At 46.3% G+C, this 16,396-nt stretch overlaps 2 protein-coding genes across 2 annotated transcripts; one reads left to right on the top strand and one right to left on the bottom strand.

Annotated features, from left to right (window-relative positions):
• Positions 1-7,685: 7,685 nt before the first annotated feature.
• LOC121599440 (aldo-keto reductase family 1 member B1-like) lies at positions 7,686-9,214 on the bottom strand. The gene is made up of 3 exons (XM_041927233.1): positions 8,985-9,214; positions 8,778-8,920; positions 7,686-8,705 (listed from the first exon to the last, which is right to left on the bottom strand). The coding sequence occupies exons 1-3, from the start codon at positions 9,057-9,059 to the stop codon at positions 7,952-7,954; spliced, it is 972 nt and encodes a 323-aa protein (XP_041783167.1). The 5' UTR covers positions 9,060-9,214; the 3' UTR covers positions 7,686-7,951.
• Positions 9,215-10,378: 1,164 nt separating this feature from the next.
• Positions 10,379-16,122, top strand: LOC121600418 (protein sine oculis). The gene is made up of 4 exons (XM_041928982.1): positions 10,379-11,341; positions 13,353-13,541; positions 13,609-14,455; positions 15,598-16,122. The coding sequence occupies exons 1-4, from the start codon at positions 11,233-11,235 to the stop codon at positions 15,725-15,727; spliced, it is 1,275 nt and encodes a 424-aa protein (XP_041784916.1). The 5' UTR covers positions 10,379-11,232; the 3' UTR covers positions 15,728-16,122.
• The last annotated feature ends 274 nt before the right edge of the window (positions 16,123-16,396 follow it).

Raw genomic sequence — 16,396 nt, 5'->3', positions numbered from 1 at the left:
GAGCATGGTAAAAGTGCTGCGTTTGTAGAAGAAAGTGTCATGTATTAAGTGTGCTGGCTGCAAAGAAATCTGGCTGGGAGTTCAAGTTAACCAAGGATTTTGAAAAATATCGTGGATATCACAATGAACCTCAAACTAAGATTTGTTACTCTCAAGCCAAACAGCTTCCTAAAGCCGTCGGTAAATTATAACCAACCACGGACTTGAGTGATGTTCCTCACGATTTCTTCTCATTTCAGCTCTTCCGAAAAATATTAGGATGAAGTACGCTCAAGGTAAACCTTTAATTCTTTAAGCAAATCTCAGTAGAAAAGACTCAACGGCGTTACTTTACATCCGAACACACACACACATCCACCTGACATCGGATGGAATTTGGATTTGCTAACGTCAGTACATCCTGAACTTTGAACTTCTGATGAACCCTCCCAAATGTTGTCTTGGCAACCACCATCTGAGATTTGCCACCTAGCAACACCACCACACGTGGTGGATTAAACGCTGGCACATGGGCTGCAGACGTCGACGCCGTGGCCAAAGGATTGGCGTTGGCTAGTTAATTGAATTAATTGGATGGCCAATTACTGCTAACATTATATTATCGGCTGCACAGTAGGCGATCACACCAAGGGACACGAGTGATTGGTTTGTTTGGTGGCGTCTCGTTTGTTAGGAGGGTTCACTTTCACGAAACCCCCAGGAGAGGTAATTATTTGCTTAGTGTTGTGGACAGACCGCTGCCTCATCCTGAGGGCTCACTGTTGACAGCAGGGCTGTCATCCTGTGACGTCCTCAGTGAGGATCGCGGCGCGAGAAGGACCAGCCGTCTTCTCCCCGCATTGCGTGTTATTGTGTGGTATTATTTATTATTGTAAACGGTTGAACATATACCAAAGATAGTGATAAAATACATATTCTGTTTGTGCCGTACACCACCGTCTTCATGTATGTTTTGTGCGGACACAACAGTGGCGACGAGGATGGGATCCTCCTCGCGTAGGGGGGGATCCTACAACGAACCGACGCAGCACGAAGGTCACCATCGCACAACCGCCATCGCGCAGGATGGGCTCGCTCGAGCTTGCGCGAAGCCCCAGGATCCTCACTCCGCTGCAGCACTATACCGGACAAAGCGAGGGGACATTCCGCTTTGGACCGTCGTCACACGGCATCACCGCCGCCCGCTGCAGCGTCATCGGACACACTGGTGCAGTATTGTCGTGCGCGGCATCAGGGCCGCCCTTGCTGCACCAGCATCATCGTCGAGCCCGGTGAGCAGGCACAGTGCTGAGGCATATCGGCTGCCCCCTGTCCATCTTCATCGCCGGCACTCCAGCTGCACAGGTGCATCTCGACGGCGGCACCACTGTCGCCCCTGTGCAGCAACATCGTATGTGTCCCGGGTCACAGTCGTCGTGCGCGGCATCACGGTCGCCCCCTGTGTACCCTCATCATCATCGTCAACGTCATCATCATCCTGCGCGCCCTGCACAGCAGTTCACCGGCAGCGACATCACGGTCACCCCTGTGCAGCGGTTCCGGCTGAGCGGTCCAAGCGCGCGCGGCACCACGGCCGCCCCCCTGCTCAGCCGCACATCGACGCCCCAACGGCAGCAGCATCCGGAGAGCTGCCTCATCAGCATCATCGGCGTCCGGTGCAACGTCCTACGGCAACAGCATCATGCTGCAGTTGCACCAACAACAACAACAACAACACCACAGCGGCTGCAACGGAACGAGCGAGCGCAGCACATCGGCTGCCCCCTGTTGCAGCCCGTAACGCTCATCCCGTTCGAGCGTTAGGCACGGAGGCCGTTCAGCACTCTCCCCCGTTTTACACAGCGCCACTTGAGCCGTACGCTTGCCTCTCCGGTTTTAAGTACATTAAATCCGCTGCGTTGGCTTAAGCCGTACCGGCTTAATTAAAACGGGGAGATGTTGTGGACAGACCGCTGCCTCATCCTGAGGGCTCACTGTTGACAGCAGGGCTGTCATCCTGTGACGTCCTCAGTGAGGATCGCGGCGCGAGAAGGACCAGCCGTCTTCTCCCCGCATTGCGTGTTATTGTGTGGTATTATTTATTATTGTAAACGGTTGAACATATACCAAAGATAGTGATAAAATACATATTCTGTTTGTGCCGTACACCACCGTCTTCATGTATGTTTTGTGCGGACACAACACTTAGTTTAATAGGTAAACTCAAGTGGCTTTTTCTTTGGAGTGAGGAATACGTTCATCACATTCTCACCCACCCCAAAATGATTTCAATATTTCAGATCCCTGTTTTTTAAAGCCGTAGGTGTCTTAGCTTAGCGTAACGGCGGAAATATAATACCCTAGGCTTTATCCGTTCGTTAAGGGCGAAACAGCGGCAGCGAAACTGGCGTCGAGTGATAGAGCGATGATTGTGAAGGGGGAAAACCCACACACTCGGGGATGCGAAGTTGCCGGAAAATCAGGAAAATCAGATTACAAACTGCGTTTTGGGGAAGCGTTTTGTTTAGCTTCAATCTGAAAGGGATTGCTGGATAGCCCTCTGGCCTTTTGGCATCCTTCTGCCTGCGAGGTGTTGATTTGTGTATGCTTTGATTGCTATCGGCAAGCCTCTCGCTCTCTCTCTCTCGATCAAGATGAAGCAAAACAGTGTGTTTATCGATGATCAAGCAAGCAATTCCTGGACGGTCCTGCACGATGGTAAGGCGTCAATCGAAACACACCTTCCAGGAGGGAATTAGCATTCGAATCAGCATCAAGATACGGCAAGGTTTGTCGCTTAAGGAGCAGCAAGAATGTTTGCACATCGCACGGGCAGGGCAGGATAGGAGCACCGGCACACCTAAAGTGAGCCACTCGTGTTGTTTGCTTATCTATTCCAAGACATTTCCGCTGGAATACAGGAACGATCGAACTCTGGAGGGCCTCTTTATGGGTCAGTGGCAAAATTAGGCGCGAAGGCGCGTACGAAAACAAACCAACAACACTCACAGAGATCACAGGGAAAAACACTTACCACTTGGGATGAGCCATCCCATTTGAAAGGAAGGAAGAAAAAGGGAGAAGAATGTTAATCCGGCCGCTGTTAGCTAATCTTGGGCTTGCTGTTGACCTGCTTCTGCTCCGGTTTTAGCGCACCTTTCCCCCTACGCTGAGCCGTGAGACTTGAGGTGTGAAGAATCGATCCTTCTTGTCCCTGCTTTGCTACAATGAATGGTATGGAAGCACCCCGAAAACGCTTCCCATTTTTGGTGTAGGTGTTGCAAAGCAAACCAACAAAAAACATACAAAATCATTTATTGAATCCACAACGAAAGGACAACAATGCATTTGTAGAGAAAATATTGATTTACCAAGGCCCAGCTGGACTGTTGCACGATGTCGATGATCGGGATGCCGTTTTGGATTGGTGTTGAACTGTGTTGATTTGGGAAGTTTTCCACCAAATCGGGGTGAATGCAAATCAAACACGTTTGACATGAATTACAGAGCCTGGGACATATTTATTGAACCATTCCTCACCGAACCTGCCACACTTCTTGCCCTATGTGAAGGACCGAGAGCATGATTCAATAGTTTGACAAGTTTATTGTTTGCGCAAAGGAAAAGGAACAGAAAGGTAGGCTCTGACCCACATCCACACTTGAGCAATAATGTACGCAGCACACAGAAGCTGATCGCATAATTTGCGGATTACAACTCACACGTACACACACACTACAAGCGTGTGTTGCCTCCTGTAAGGACTCCCTGCAGGATTATGGTTAATTGTGCCGAAAAGCATATTTACACACACAAACACTCAACCCGAGTATGAGGCCTGGATATCCCCGATGGGAACTACCTTTTCATATGAGGCTCGCAAGCACCATGTAGCGTATCGAATCGGACAAAAAAAAAACGCAACAAATGCGCAACCGGGTCCTGCTGCGCACCACACTCTCTGCGTTGCCAATGTCTCGCGGCGGGTGATGTTTGTGATATAAAAACAGCGTGTGGCCACTTTTTGTCACCACCAGCACACAATCGTTTCGTGGTCGTGGGAGATGGTCGAGCACAAAACCGCAGTGTTTGTTCCCGAACGTCTTATCCTTGTGAGATTAAGATGTAATGTTGTGCCTTTTTTCCGGGAAAATATAAACCATGTAAAACAGTGACGTGTGTAGCACCTTTTTTTGAAGGAAAAAAAAGAAAAGGTCCTTTACATGGTGTGATTTTTTCACTAATTGGTCGTAAGTCGCTATGCTAAAACCCTTGTCGCGCTTGTATCCGACCACCGTAACCGACTTAATGATTAATAGGATGGCGCAATAAATCATCACCGCAGAGAGCAGTGGCGGTGTCGGAGGGACCGGTTGCTTTTCCCCCTTGCTTTATTTTCCAGCCAATAGCCACGTTTTTGGCGTTTCACGTTACACACGGGGTAGATAAAAAATGACCTAGCAAGCAAGGGTTCGAAAGGGTGGGTGAAGGAGTACAGTGAGCAGGACAGTATGAAAACTACTGACAAAAATGGGCATCATTTTACCTTGCATGCTGGAAAGGTGAAGTAAGTTAATAAGTAGGATATATTTAACATATTTTAACACATTGTTTTTTTTCGGGGAAGAGAAAGCATATATTTCATGAGAAATGAAAATTCTCCAAGCAAGAAAAGCAAACAAATCGGAGAAAAAGGCGTTACAGCGTAGCGCCACTTGCTCTCCAGTGTGTAATGGAACACCGTTCATCCGCAAATAATAAATCATAAATGAGAGGTGAATGAGAAAGATGTTACAATTTATGTAACTTGAAAGAGGAAGTTAGCTTCTTGAGCAAGAAGCTCTGGATTCGCCAAACAGTAGTCATCAACAATTTAGCTTTAACGGAAAACATAACCGAAGCAAGAAGATAAAACTGCTTAGCTACGATAGCTGGAAAAATATTGCGTTCTTTGCAATCCCCCCCCATCCATATGCCAAGAATGATCTGGAATGGGAGACGATACACAAGTCGGGCTTGTTGAAGCCTGTGCGTCTGTCAGTACACTACTCGACTGTCCTTCAGTAAGTTGATTTAAATCTCAGTTTTATTCGTCCGTTCAATGATAATGAATAGGGTAACTGTACCAGTATTCGGCAGCGTTCCTGTTTTCGTCAGGGTAACTAAAAAGGGTAATTACGCAAAAATGCGTTAAAAATTGTCTCAATACATATTTTTTTAAACTCACAAATTTGTTGTTCATATAGGAAGTTTCACATCATTTCCTTGCATATTTTTCAAAATATCAAACATAATGTGCAGATTTCAACATGTTTCGGCAGATTTGCTGTCAACCAATACTTCGGCAGATCACATCAAAGAGACTGTAAAAATTGCCAGCAAAATGACCAAAATGGGCAACATAAAATTAATAATTTAAGTACTTTTCAACACCAATATTAGGAAAGTGAGAGTATAAAATTGTTTTAAACATTTTTGTGTTTAACTGCCGTAAATCGGAACAAAAACAGTGTTTGCATTTTTATAAATATCTCTAAAAAATACATTTAATTTAGTTCATCTTAACCCAAAAATTACATTCAAAAATGATTAATTTTCACATATTTCCATCTAAATCCAGTCAGAATATGCAAAAAACTTTCAGCAGCAGAGTGATCAGCAGTGATCTTCACAAACCGGAGCTAAAAAGTAATGACCTTTATCCCTTTTTGCCACGTCTGCATGTCTCCCATTCTCTCACATTCTGCACCACAAACTCGCTCTTTTCAATTAAGATGTACTCATCTATTGTTTCATCGAAATTGTGTTGTTTTGAAAGCATTGCAAAGTGCTGCAAACTTCCCCTCGTACCCGTCATCATCGCTTTCCCCTTCGTTCCACGGGACGCTACGGCCAGATATGATTCCGCTAAACGTCTCAGTATCACTGGCTCCGGGGTAGCTCGTTTCGCCCTTAAATCAGCAATATTTTGCGTGTCGTGCAGAGTGTCAATCTGTGTTCGCACACTTCACACTCGCTGCGTCGCTGCTCTTCAGCCGCTGTGCGGCGGCTACGCGACACGATGCAACCGTACATAACATAAACAATCGTTTCCCCGGTGTCCCCGCGGTGTCTTCCAGCGTCACGTCAAGAGTGCTTCACATTGGCGTGTCTTTCCTGTTGCGTGCGCAAAGGGATACCCCCTGCACTAGGGCGTGGACATGGTTGTCTTCAGTGCGGATCACATTCTATCGCGCCTGCAAGTGTGATCGCCACCGGCTCCCACGATAGAGGCAGTGCGATGGGATCACACCGGAGACGGATACGATCGACATCGGATATGTCGTTTGTTATGATTTTCAGCTCTCGTAGAAGCGGGCTTGAATTGTAATGGGAAGTTTTTTTTTTATTGTTGTCGTAATTAGCTGGTAATGTTTTATGATATTTGGTAGGGGAAGATGCAAACGTGTGAATGGCATGAATTCCGATAGCAATGGAAGTATGAGCTGCAGAAACTCTCTCGAAGTGGAGCCAGAAAATCAAAGAAATCACACATAATTTTCGCCCCGAAAAATTCTCCAAAAATGCTGACCTAACCACCTGCCTTTACCGTTCCCGTTCGTACTCGGTGCGACCTTCGCTTCCAGTTCAAAGTCAGGTTTCATAATGGTGTGCTGTTTGTGTCCTGTTTTGCTTTGCGCAAAACAACAAACGATCGACGTTCGAAACCGGCGCGTACTTTGATGCACTTGATCGCATTTGTTTCGAATGCAATTTCGGACACGTGTGTCTCTTTGTTCCCTTTTTCCACTTCGATTTTTGCCCCCCCCCCTATACCACCGCTTCCCCAAACAGTCTAGACCTCCGTCGGGGCTGCTCCTACCACTCAGCAAAAAACAACTCGAAACGCCAATTTGTCCGGCGAAACGTGATGCCACCATCCCCTTGCTAGCTGAACTATTGGAAACCAACAGGGAACAACAGGAACAAGCGAAGCAGTAGCCGCCATCAGCCCACTTGGATGTTTATTTAGGGAGCCCCAGCCCCAGAAGTACGACTTTGCGTTCGCCTACTTTGCACAAATTTGACTCCTCCATTGGAGCAGGGGGGAAGGTGGGCATGTTAAAAATGGAAATGTGATGGCGTTGTCGTCGGGATAACGGGACTTCCAAATCCGTACCATAGGCTGCCCTTTTTTTCCACCCATTCTGGTAGTTGCGCAATTTTGAAGCCTAAATCTCCTCGGCCACTGATTGAGGACAGCAGCAGGCACCTTGCGGTGGGGAAGCGGGTTGTTAAAATTACGCAGTTCTGTGCGGTGGATATAACCAAGTAGTCTAATGGACAGTTTGTGGAAGCGAATTTGGTCATCTTCCAGTACACACAAGTACACCGGGTCCAGCGGACAAGCAGTCGTCTTCTCATTTTTGCTGGAGCGATGTCGCCTGAATATCCCAGAAAAATAGGGGATTGGATAGGCCACTCCCTTCGGCCATGAACTAACCGGAAATTGGGTAGAACATGCCGGCTCCCAGCGGAACTTCATCATCAATGCGCACGAGCGAGAGTTCCGTTTGACGGAAGCGATGGCGTATGTGTGAGGCGCAAAATTATGTCCCCTTTCGGGTGGCCTTTCGTGTGATGTGCTCCTTTTCCGCTTTATGTTCAGCAGAAAATATGGAAGACATTAGGCCACGGCGCACATACCGGACACGCCATACGTGTACGTAGCGCGTTTGCCATGAATTGGATGATAAATCAATGAGCGAAATATGAGTCGTCCAAAGTGCCGTTACGTTCGTGACAGGTAATGAGTTTTTTGGGGCCCGTTTGCTTCCCGCAAGAAGTCGCTCGAGTCATCAAGCGCGCGCGGAAAGCCTTACCAGCACGGCCATATGGGTGCGTTTGCAATTTATTAAACACAACATAAAAATCGTTAATATCGTTAAGCCAACGGGCGCGCGCTTGTTAATGTGTAATGGAGTTATCGCTCTCATCGGCGACCTTTGCGGAACTCTGCCTCGAAGGGATGGTGCGGATGGCCGAAGCTGAACGACTCCGGACAGATGCGACCGTTGCGCTCGAGCCCGGCAAGCTGTTGCAGATCGGCCGCGTCCAGCTCGAACCCAAACACGTCCGCATTGGAGGCGATGCGCTGTCGGCTAACAGACTTTGGTATTACCACGTGGCCCAGCTGGTTCTGGTAGCGGATCAGTATCTGGGCGGGTGTTTTGGAGTGCTTCTGGGCAAGCCGCTGCACGACGGCATCTTCCAGGAGGACTGGATCGTCCTGCTTCACCCAAGGCCGGGCCGGTGATCCCAACGGACTGTACGCTGTAATGGTGACGTCGTGTCGTTTGCAGAACTCGGTCAAACTCGCCTGATGCAGATATGGGTGGCATTCGATTTGATTGGTGGCCGGCGGGATACGGGCCACGTCTAGTACGCGCTGCACCTGCTGCACGTTAAAGTTCGATAGTCCGATATTGCGTACCAGCCCTGCCTCTACCAACCGTTCCATTGCGGGCCACGTATCGATGTAGTCTACGTCGGAAAAGTGCACCCGCTTGCCGTCGGGACGGAGCGGGAATAGTTCGTCACCTTCGCGGTACGCTACCGGCCAGTGGATGAGGTACAGGTCGAGATATTTGAGGTTGAGATTGCGTAGCGTCGCTTGAAGTGCTCCCTTGACCAGATCCGGTCGGTGGTATGTGTTCCACAGTTTACTCGTGATGAAAAGATCTTCCCTGAAAATGCAAAAAAAACAGAGGGTAGATTAGGAGAAGAAACCAATGCTTGGGGAAGCGCTTGACGTTTACCGCTTGACGTTTCCTTGTGCGACTTTGGCCGCAATCCCAGCGCCTACTTCATGTTCGTTCTCGTAGACGTGCGCACAGTCGATGTGTCGGTAGCCGACGTCGATTGCATCTTTCACCGCTTGTGTCACCTGCCCGGGCGGTGACTGTAGTGAAGGGAAAGGAAATTTTCGTTTAGAATAATGCACCATTGGGGCCTCACTGACTTACGTTCCAGGTTCCGAGACCCAGCGCTGGTATTGGAGATCCATTTTTGAAGAATACAGTCGGGATTTTTGGAGCCATCAAAGTCTCTAGGTCACGGTTTTAAGGAGGATCACTTGGGTGTAGTACTTAACTCACTGCAGTACAACAAGCGACTGACAACGATCGCGTAAAGATCGGCGGCTGCAAATAGGTTGGATGATGGCTCGATGCCTACGCTCGTTCGCTAAACTGCTGCCAAGTTCAAGCGGGAACAGGTAACGTTGCCTAGTGACTCGATAAAAATGACGTTGTTTGATGACGTGTTGATGATGCTGTAAGCATAGCATCATGGCTGAATGTGTTGTAATTGTTGAAATGCTCAAATAAGGATGCAGTTTTAAAGCTATGTGAGATTGACGTATTATTAACTAACTAACAATATTTTTTTAATTATTTTATTCAGTAATAGACGCCATATTTATTACAGTTTGTCAAAGAAATCTTCCCCTCCAATTAAACAAATACAGTGCAGTCGACCCTTTTATTCTCTCCAGAAAACGGCTCCCATAAAGATTCTAAATCTTTGCTTCTGGACTGGTGAACTGTTTGTTCCGAGCATTAGCAAATTGCACTTCATTAAAATAATCACTTTGGGCGTGTATCGCTTTCAGAAAACGTTCCGCTCAAGGCTATTCGGTGGCAGTTTGTGTTGCACACCGGTTGCAGAAAAAAACAGCAACAAAAGCACTGTTACAGCTGTTTCCAGCAGCGAGACGGATTGGGGAGCGGAAAAAATAATGGTAGTATAATAATTTGTATGATTAAAATAATAAACAAGCTGCAGCGGGCAATGCAAAGAGAAGCGTGTGCCAGCGGTGTAGAAAGGATGAAGCTGACGAAAGCGCACACATACAGCATCCTTAAAGTGGGCGGAGCTAACAGAGAATTGTCCTTACCGTTTGCAAAATTATTCGCTCTCTCTCTTTCTCTGCGTGTGAAAAGTGTAAAGAATTGCGCAACAACGTGCGCAGCATGAAAACCTTGTCATTACCATGGCGACCGTTTAGTGCTGCTGCCGCTGCTTCTTCAGTGTTTCTTAAGACGTTCTCGAGGGTGAGATTACAAAATCAGGTTAGAAATTTTAGCACACAAGTAAGTTTTTTTTAAATAGTATTTTTACACATATTCTACCAAGTATGTATTGTGTTTTGTGCAATTTAATACTAAAATGTTTTAAAACGGCATAACAAACGCTGCGTGTCTTCATCGTTTTTGCAACATTTTTTAGTGTCTTTAGAACATCATTCGCATACGCTATGTTTCTCTTTCTCTCTCTCTCTCTCTCTCTCTCTCTCTCTCTCTCTCTCTATCTCTCTATCTCTCTCTTACTCTTCCTCACTATCTACCTCTCAGGATGTTTCGGTTCGCCCCATTCTCCAGCTATGCGCTTTTATGCTGAGCGACATAAAATTTTGTAAACTGAGCCTGACGGACCCCGTTCGGTAGCGGATAGCGCGTGGAACAGACAGTACGACAGCATTCTTTCTTCCCGGCCACGGAACGAAACGGGACAGCACGAACAGCGGCAGGGTGACGAACGAAAAAGGGACGAAGGGACGAAGGGAAATGGCGATGATGGCGAGACGTACACGACGGTCCCTGTTGTAACCCTTGAGGCGGTAGCGAGGTGCCTCAACACCATGTTCTTTATGCGTGTTTTATGAATGGCAGAGCCTGCCTGGCTCGGCAGCTGGGGTGCTCGGTGGGGAAGGAAGAAGCGAGAAAGAGAGCGAGAGAGAGACAAACAGAGAGAGAGAGAGAAAGAAGGATGTTGTAGACGGGCAAAGGAGAAGCCTAATGCCGTTTCACTTTCGGAGGTGCGGTCTCAGTATGCAATTTCGCGCTGATCGGTGCGGTTCCGTGTCGCGTGCGGGTTTGGTTCGTCCTTATGGTTTGGTGTGTGGTGTTGCGTTTGATGTAGACATGCATATAAAGTGTCATTAGGCAGATAACTAATTTTAAACACAGAGTGTGTATGGGTGATGCTAAATCGCGTTAAAGAGTACGCAGAATCAGTTAAAATCAACAAAACTGGAGCAGTGTTGAACAGTGGTGTTTATCCTTCACGTGTTTAGCGTTTGATCATGAAAGGAAACAGTTAAATGTTCAAAGAACATTAAATTGAAACAATCGATTCATGTAACATTGTGCATCTTTGGTGGAACAATCAGTTAGCTAAAAAAAAGGCCGTTAAAAAGAGCGTTTTGTCACAATGGATACCTCAGGATTATCGCCGCTGGCGGATCTGGATTCTAGTTCCGGTGGATCGGATGGCGTCGGCGGATTCAACCATGGGCAAACCATTTATATGACCCAAGGAGGTATGCAAACAAGCAAGCAAGGATCTGTTTAAAATTGCTTTTAAAATGTTTCTTTAAATATTTAGGCATATTAGTCATTGTTGAATTAAGAGCTTTAATTCGTTTTCATCGATTTAGTTTGTTTTCTTGTGTTCTTGTATTATATTTTATTCTGTTTTTCTATCTAATATAGCTATTGAATTAAAGTTGAACGTTTAACGTGTTAAATAGTTCCATGGCAAATGTTTTATTGTAAATAAATTATATTTAGTATGTAAAGGTATTTTAAAATAGCTTTAAATTTGTCTACGATCTAGGCTCATTATTCTTCTGAAAGGACTTATAAACATCATAAAATGGACAAGAAATCTTTAATTTTGTTAGAAAACTCAGCATTTTGCATAAAAGCTAATAATTTTCTTTAATGATTTTGAGTTTTAATTTATGTTAAGAGCAGTCTTGCATTAACTTTAATCACATTGTTTTTTGTTAATCAGTCAAACAAAAAGCTGCAGTTAAAGATGATCCTGCCCTTCAAAAGATGTTAGTGTCTTCCGATCATCAAATATCGTTCACTGGATTTTGCTACTACCCACACACTCCACACACACAAAAAAAAACCAACAAACAAATAAATAAATCTTTAATTGGTAATGCGAAGCCGCATAATGCTCTCATCGCCCTTTCGCCTTCGATCGACAGCCGTCGATCTGTCATCGACCATTCAATTTCCCACTAATTATGTTGCCCCGCGCGGGCTGCTGTCCGCCAACACGTACGCGACATTGTCATACGGCGGCTGATGTTGCCCCTTCCGACCGTCGATCACGCTCTCAACGCTGTGTTTTAGGAGTTCTTACTTTGAAATGTGAGTCCGCCAGACAGACGCTTTTTTTCTGCGCGTAAAGCCGCAACGCAAGAAAGAAAGTGCAGAGCTCGGTAACGCAAGTGAACTGTACTTGTGTGAAGTGACCATAAAGCAGTGGTCTAGAGGTAGATGATGCTGAGGGCCGATATGAGCGTGTGTTGTTTGAGAGCATAAGAACATACAAACAAACAAACCGCTGCACGTCCACAGTTCCCGCTGAATGTTTTGGAGCTGATCGTTCGATGATGGTTTCTGTTAACGAGCTGTTAAACCTGCCGAGAGGCAAATCGAGCAGACCAGCGATTTATAATGCTCAGAATGGTTAAAGGCGAACGGAAGAACAAAATAGCTAGCTCGTGACTAACTTACGATAAACAATAGCCAGTCACCGACGCACCGACTACCGCCACTTCCGGTGGTAAGGCTGGAAAAGTGTACGAGTAGTCTCCCGCGGGGAAGATATCAAATTCCAGCCATGAGGACGATCGCGCCATGATCGAAAGGGGTTCTTTTATCATCATCAAACGATGCTTGAAGATATTTGATGCATTTTTTTGTAGCCCATGAATACTTGTTATGAATTGACGTTGAACGATCTCTTAGTATTTTATTCAGTTTTTGAAGTCCTCTTTGAAACAGTCCTTTGTCCGTCAGTATATTGCAGAGTCATCAACACATATTTGTCTGAATTTTAGGTATATTCTCTTTAGTTTTGAGGCTATTCATATAGTTTTTTTAAGTGAAAAGATCAAAAGGGTAAAAGATCTTCAGACGATCGTGAAATTTTATTTTTAGATCTTTGGCCAGCAATTAGCCATAAAATAGCTACAATTTCAGCAAATTTCATGCAACCCGATGTTCTTGGATCTTTGTAATATCTACTGAAACTGACAAGAAAAGATCTAGCATAAGATAAACGCTCTGACCACTGTTAGACGTATAAAGTTGAAAGGTTTAAATTTTGAAAGATTTGTTACCAATTTTGCAAGATTTGTTACCAATTTTGAAGTCTTTTTGATACTTTTTAGAGTAAACATAATAGAAAATTAGACAGTTCAGTTTATTCCGAACATAAATATAGAAATTTAAGACCTTTAGTTTACGTTCTTCAATCAATCAGCTTCTTTTAATGACCCAATTTCTCCATTTATCCTCCAAATCCAGTGTACCGTGACAACTCGAACCCGATCAAGACGCTCTTTTTCTCGGAAAAGCTGCAAGAATTCACTGACAAGGACTCGTACCACCTCCAGCACCACCATGAGCGGAAGTTTCACGAGACGGGCTACAACCAGATGAAGGCAGGACCACAAGGTCAGGTGCATCACAACGGCGACCTAATCTACTATGCCAGTAAGTAGTGTGTGCTAAACGCTGTACCATGATGAGGATGTACTAATCAAACACTTTCCCTTTTCAGGTAAACCACTAAGTGAAGGCTCCCCGGGCAGTGTGCTGGTTAATGGGAGCAGCAACAACACCAACGGTAGCAGCACGGGTAGCAGTAACAATACTGGTGGAAATCTGCTTGCCAACAACTCCGTCGTAACGAACGGTTTGCCATCGTGTGGAGCGCTTCCAAGGACGGACAATAACAACAGCTCCTATCTGCAGTCGCTACAACCACCTCCACCTCATCCTCAACCACCAGCATCCGCATCATCGGGCGGTCATCCACTCGGTTCCAGCAACGGACCGATCGGTCCCGATCTGGAGCGCAAATGTTTCAGCTTCAGCCCGGAACAGATCCAGTGTATGTGTGAAGCCCTCCAGCAGGAAGGTGACCTGGAGAAGTTGGCCACCTTCTTGTGGAGCCTTTCGCCGAGCGACCTAATCAGCGGCAATGAAAGCTTACTCCGGGCACGTGCACTCGTCGCCTACCATCGGGGCCTGTACCACGAGCTGTACGCCGTGCTAGAGTCACACTTCTTCTCGCCCAAGTACCATGCCGATCTGCAAGCGCTCTGGTTCAAGGCGCACTACCGCGAGGCGGAAAAGGTCCGGGGCCGACCGCTCGGCGCGGTGGACAAGTATCGGTTGCGCAAGAAGTACCCGCTGCCGAAAACGATCTGGGACGGGGAGGAGACGGTGTACTGCTTTAAGGAGAAGAGCCGAAACGCGCTGAAGGACTGCTACACCCGCAACCGTTACCCGACGCCGGACGAGAAGAAAACGCTGGCAAAGAAGACGGGCCTAACGCTGACGCAAGTGTCCAACTGGTTCAAGAACCGGCGGCAGCGGGACCGAACGCCTCAGAGCAGCCGACCGTAAGTGTCTTTGATTGTGTATGTGTGTGTGTGTGTGAGTGCGTTTGTCGGTGCAACATGTGTGTGGGTTTGTTGGAAGGATGCGGACAGTTTTTTGGGCCTACAGACGACTTGGTTGGTAACTTGATGCCCCGGTAGTAACTCCCGGAAACGAAACCATTGGACATTTCGCAACATTATTCAACTGTTTCATCTGTTTGAGGAAAAACTGGACATTGCATGTTCAGCATTGGGATTCGAGATCATAAAGATGCTTACGCATAAAAGGACCCTACGAAAAAACACATGTTTTCACTCTCAACCCAAGCTGGACTATTTCCCGAAACGAGCCTCTTAGCTGGTGATCCTTTTTGTCGCTAGCTTGGGCCGACCCTGGTACCCTTGGGATGCTGCGGAGGGACAACCATGTCAAGGGGCGATAAATTATGACGTCAAGGATATTGCTGGCCTCGCTTGTTGCTCATTAACGATGCAACGGTGCAACGGTTTGGGCTTGGAAAAAGGCGTGAAGTTATCTGCGTTTTTTTTTGGAGGTTAGAAAATGTTTTATGCGTTTTTTACAAAAAAAAGAGATAAATGAAGCTGTTGTTCGAGCTAGAACACCCTTCTGGAAGGACTTGTAGCGTATTAATTGGGAGAACCAAGCATCATATTTGACTGGTTTTCCACAAAAGCGTACGATGATGGTGCCCGAGTGTGTTCGGATGCAGTCTTTACCATTGCCTTAATGCGTAATTTCCCTCTGGAGTGCATACGAAAAACACTCCCTGCGGCATCGCATTAGCCGAAATTAAGATGCAAAAGTGCTACCTTGATCCTCAAAGTGCTCAAGCCTTCAATGCCTAATGGTTTGCCTAATTATGGAGTGAGCTTGAAGATCGCGCGCGCCTGCGATCGTTGACCTGGTGTTTTAGGGGATCTTCGACGTGTTGATTCCCCACGGCTACATTGATCGATCGAAGGATGCGAGAAACTGCAACAACCTGTAACCGTGGTGCACCATTTCCTTACCATTTCAAATCCCGGCATCGTTTCGTTTGTGTTGCGTTTGCAAAACCGATCAAATGTTATTTCAATCCGTATGTTTCACTTTCTTTTACTCATTCTGTTCGTGTGTTTCTCTTTTCTTCCTCCTATTACAGTGATCTGATGATGTCGGTGCTGCCGGTCACACCGGACCAGATGGATGGCAGCTATCAGCGGCTGTTTAATGTGCCCAATTATGGGCCTGCGCACGGTTATCACGCAAATGATATGTACGCGGTGCAGTAAGGGTGCGGTCGAGCACCGTTCCGTACACCGGAGGCGTTCGCGTGCGTCAGCACCCGTGGGAAGTAGTTTCGCGGCATGCTGCAGATTTTCGGGAGGATCACTTTGTGATCGGTTGTAATCGGAGTTGCTGTCAACACTTTGCGTTCGCCTTGATCGGTGATGGGGTGTTCTGTAAATAGCGATTGGAGAAGGGTCGATTCTGCAACGATGGGCTTAAAGCGAAGCGCTCTAAAACTGCTGTAAATAATGATTCGGAACATTATTTCGAGACAAACGTAATGCCAGTGAAATGTAAATCGTAGCATAGAAGGATAGGATGTAAGCCAACGTGTATGAGAGGTCAAAGGATTATCTAATTGTAAAGAAAGTAATCTGAATAAATGGTCAAACGCTGTACAGAAATGAAGAAAATGAGTTTTTTGTTGTTGTAATAAGTGCGTCAAATTAAGCACTTAATCTTAACTAAGAACGTTTACTGAAATATGCCACCGCTTTAACTGTGGAAAATAAGTTCAAACAGCATTATTCGGGACCGTCCAGAACCACCTGCAGTTCACCAGAGATGTCCTGAGTCGGAATGAACCAGTATCTGTCGAAATCGGTCAAAGTCGGAGCTGCTCAGAGCTGGCTGATCGGCCAAAACGAGTAAATCATTATAAAGTCGGACAT

This window comes from Anopheles merus, chromosome 3L, assembly GCF_017562075.2.
Source record: "Anopheles merus strain MAF chromosome 3L, AmerM5.1, whole genome shotgun sequence".
In the NCBI taxonomy this organism is placed as follows: Eukaryota; Metazoa; Arthropoda; class Insecta; order Diptera; family Culicidae; genus Anopheles; species Anopheles merus.
This window is presented reverse-complemented; position numbering and strand designations above follow the sequence as displayed.

Bases quoted from the DNA above. Each gene is read 5' to 3' on its own strand.
- LOC121599440 (XM_041927233.1), bottom strand. From the start codon at position 9,059: ATGGCTCCAAAAATCCCGACTGTATTCTTCAAAAATGGATCTCCAATA. The intron at 8,921-8,984 runs GTAAGTCAGTGA...CCTTCACTACAG, and splicing joins TGGGTCTCGGAACCTGGAAC to TCACCGCCCGGGCAGGTGAC. The intron at 8,706-8,777 runs GTAAACGTCAAG...TTGCATTTTCAG, and splicing joins GCACAAGGAAACGTCAAGCG to GGAAGATCTTTTCATCACGA.
- LOC121600418 (XM_041928982.1), top strand. From the start codon at position 11,233: ATGGATACCTCAGGATTATCGCCGCTGGCGGATCTGGATTCTAGTTCC. The intron at 11,342-13,352 runs GTATGCAAACAA...CTCCAAATCCAG, and splicing joins CATTTATATGACCCAAGGAG to TGTACCGTGACAACTCGAAC. The intron at 13,542-13,608 runs GTAAGTAGTGTG...TTCCCTTTTCAG, and splicing joins CGACCTAATCTACTATGCCA to GTAAACCACTAAGTGAAGGC.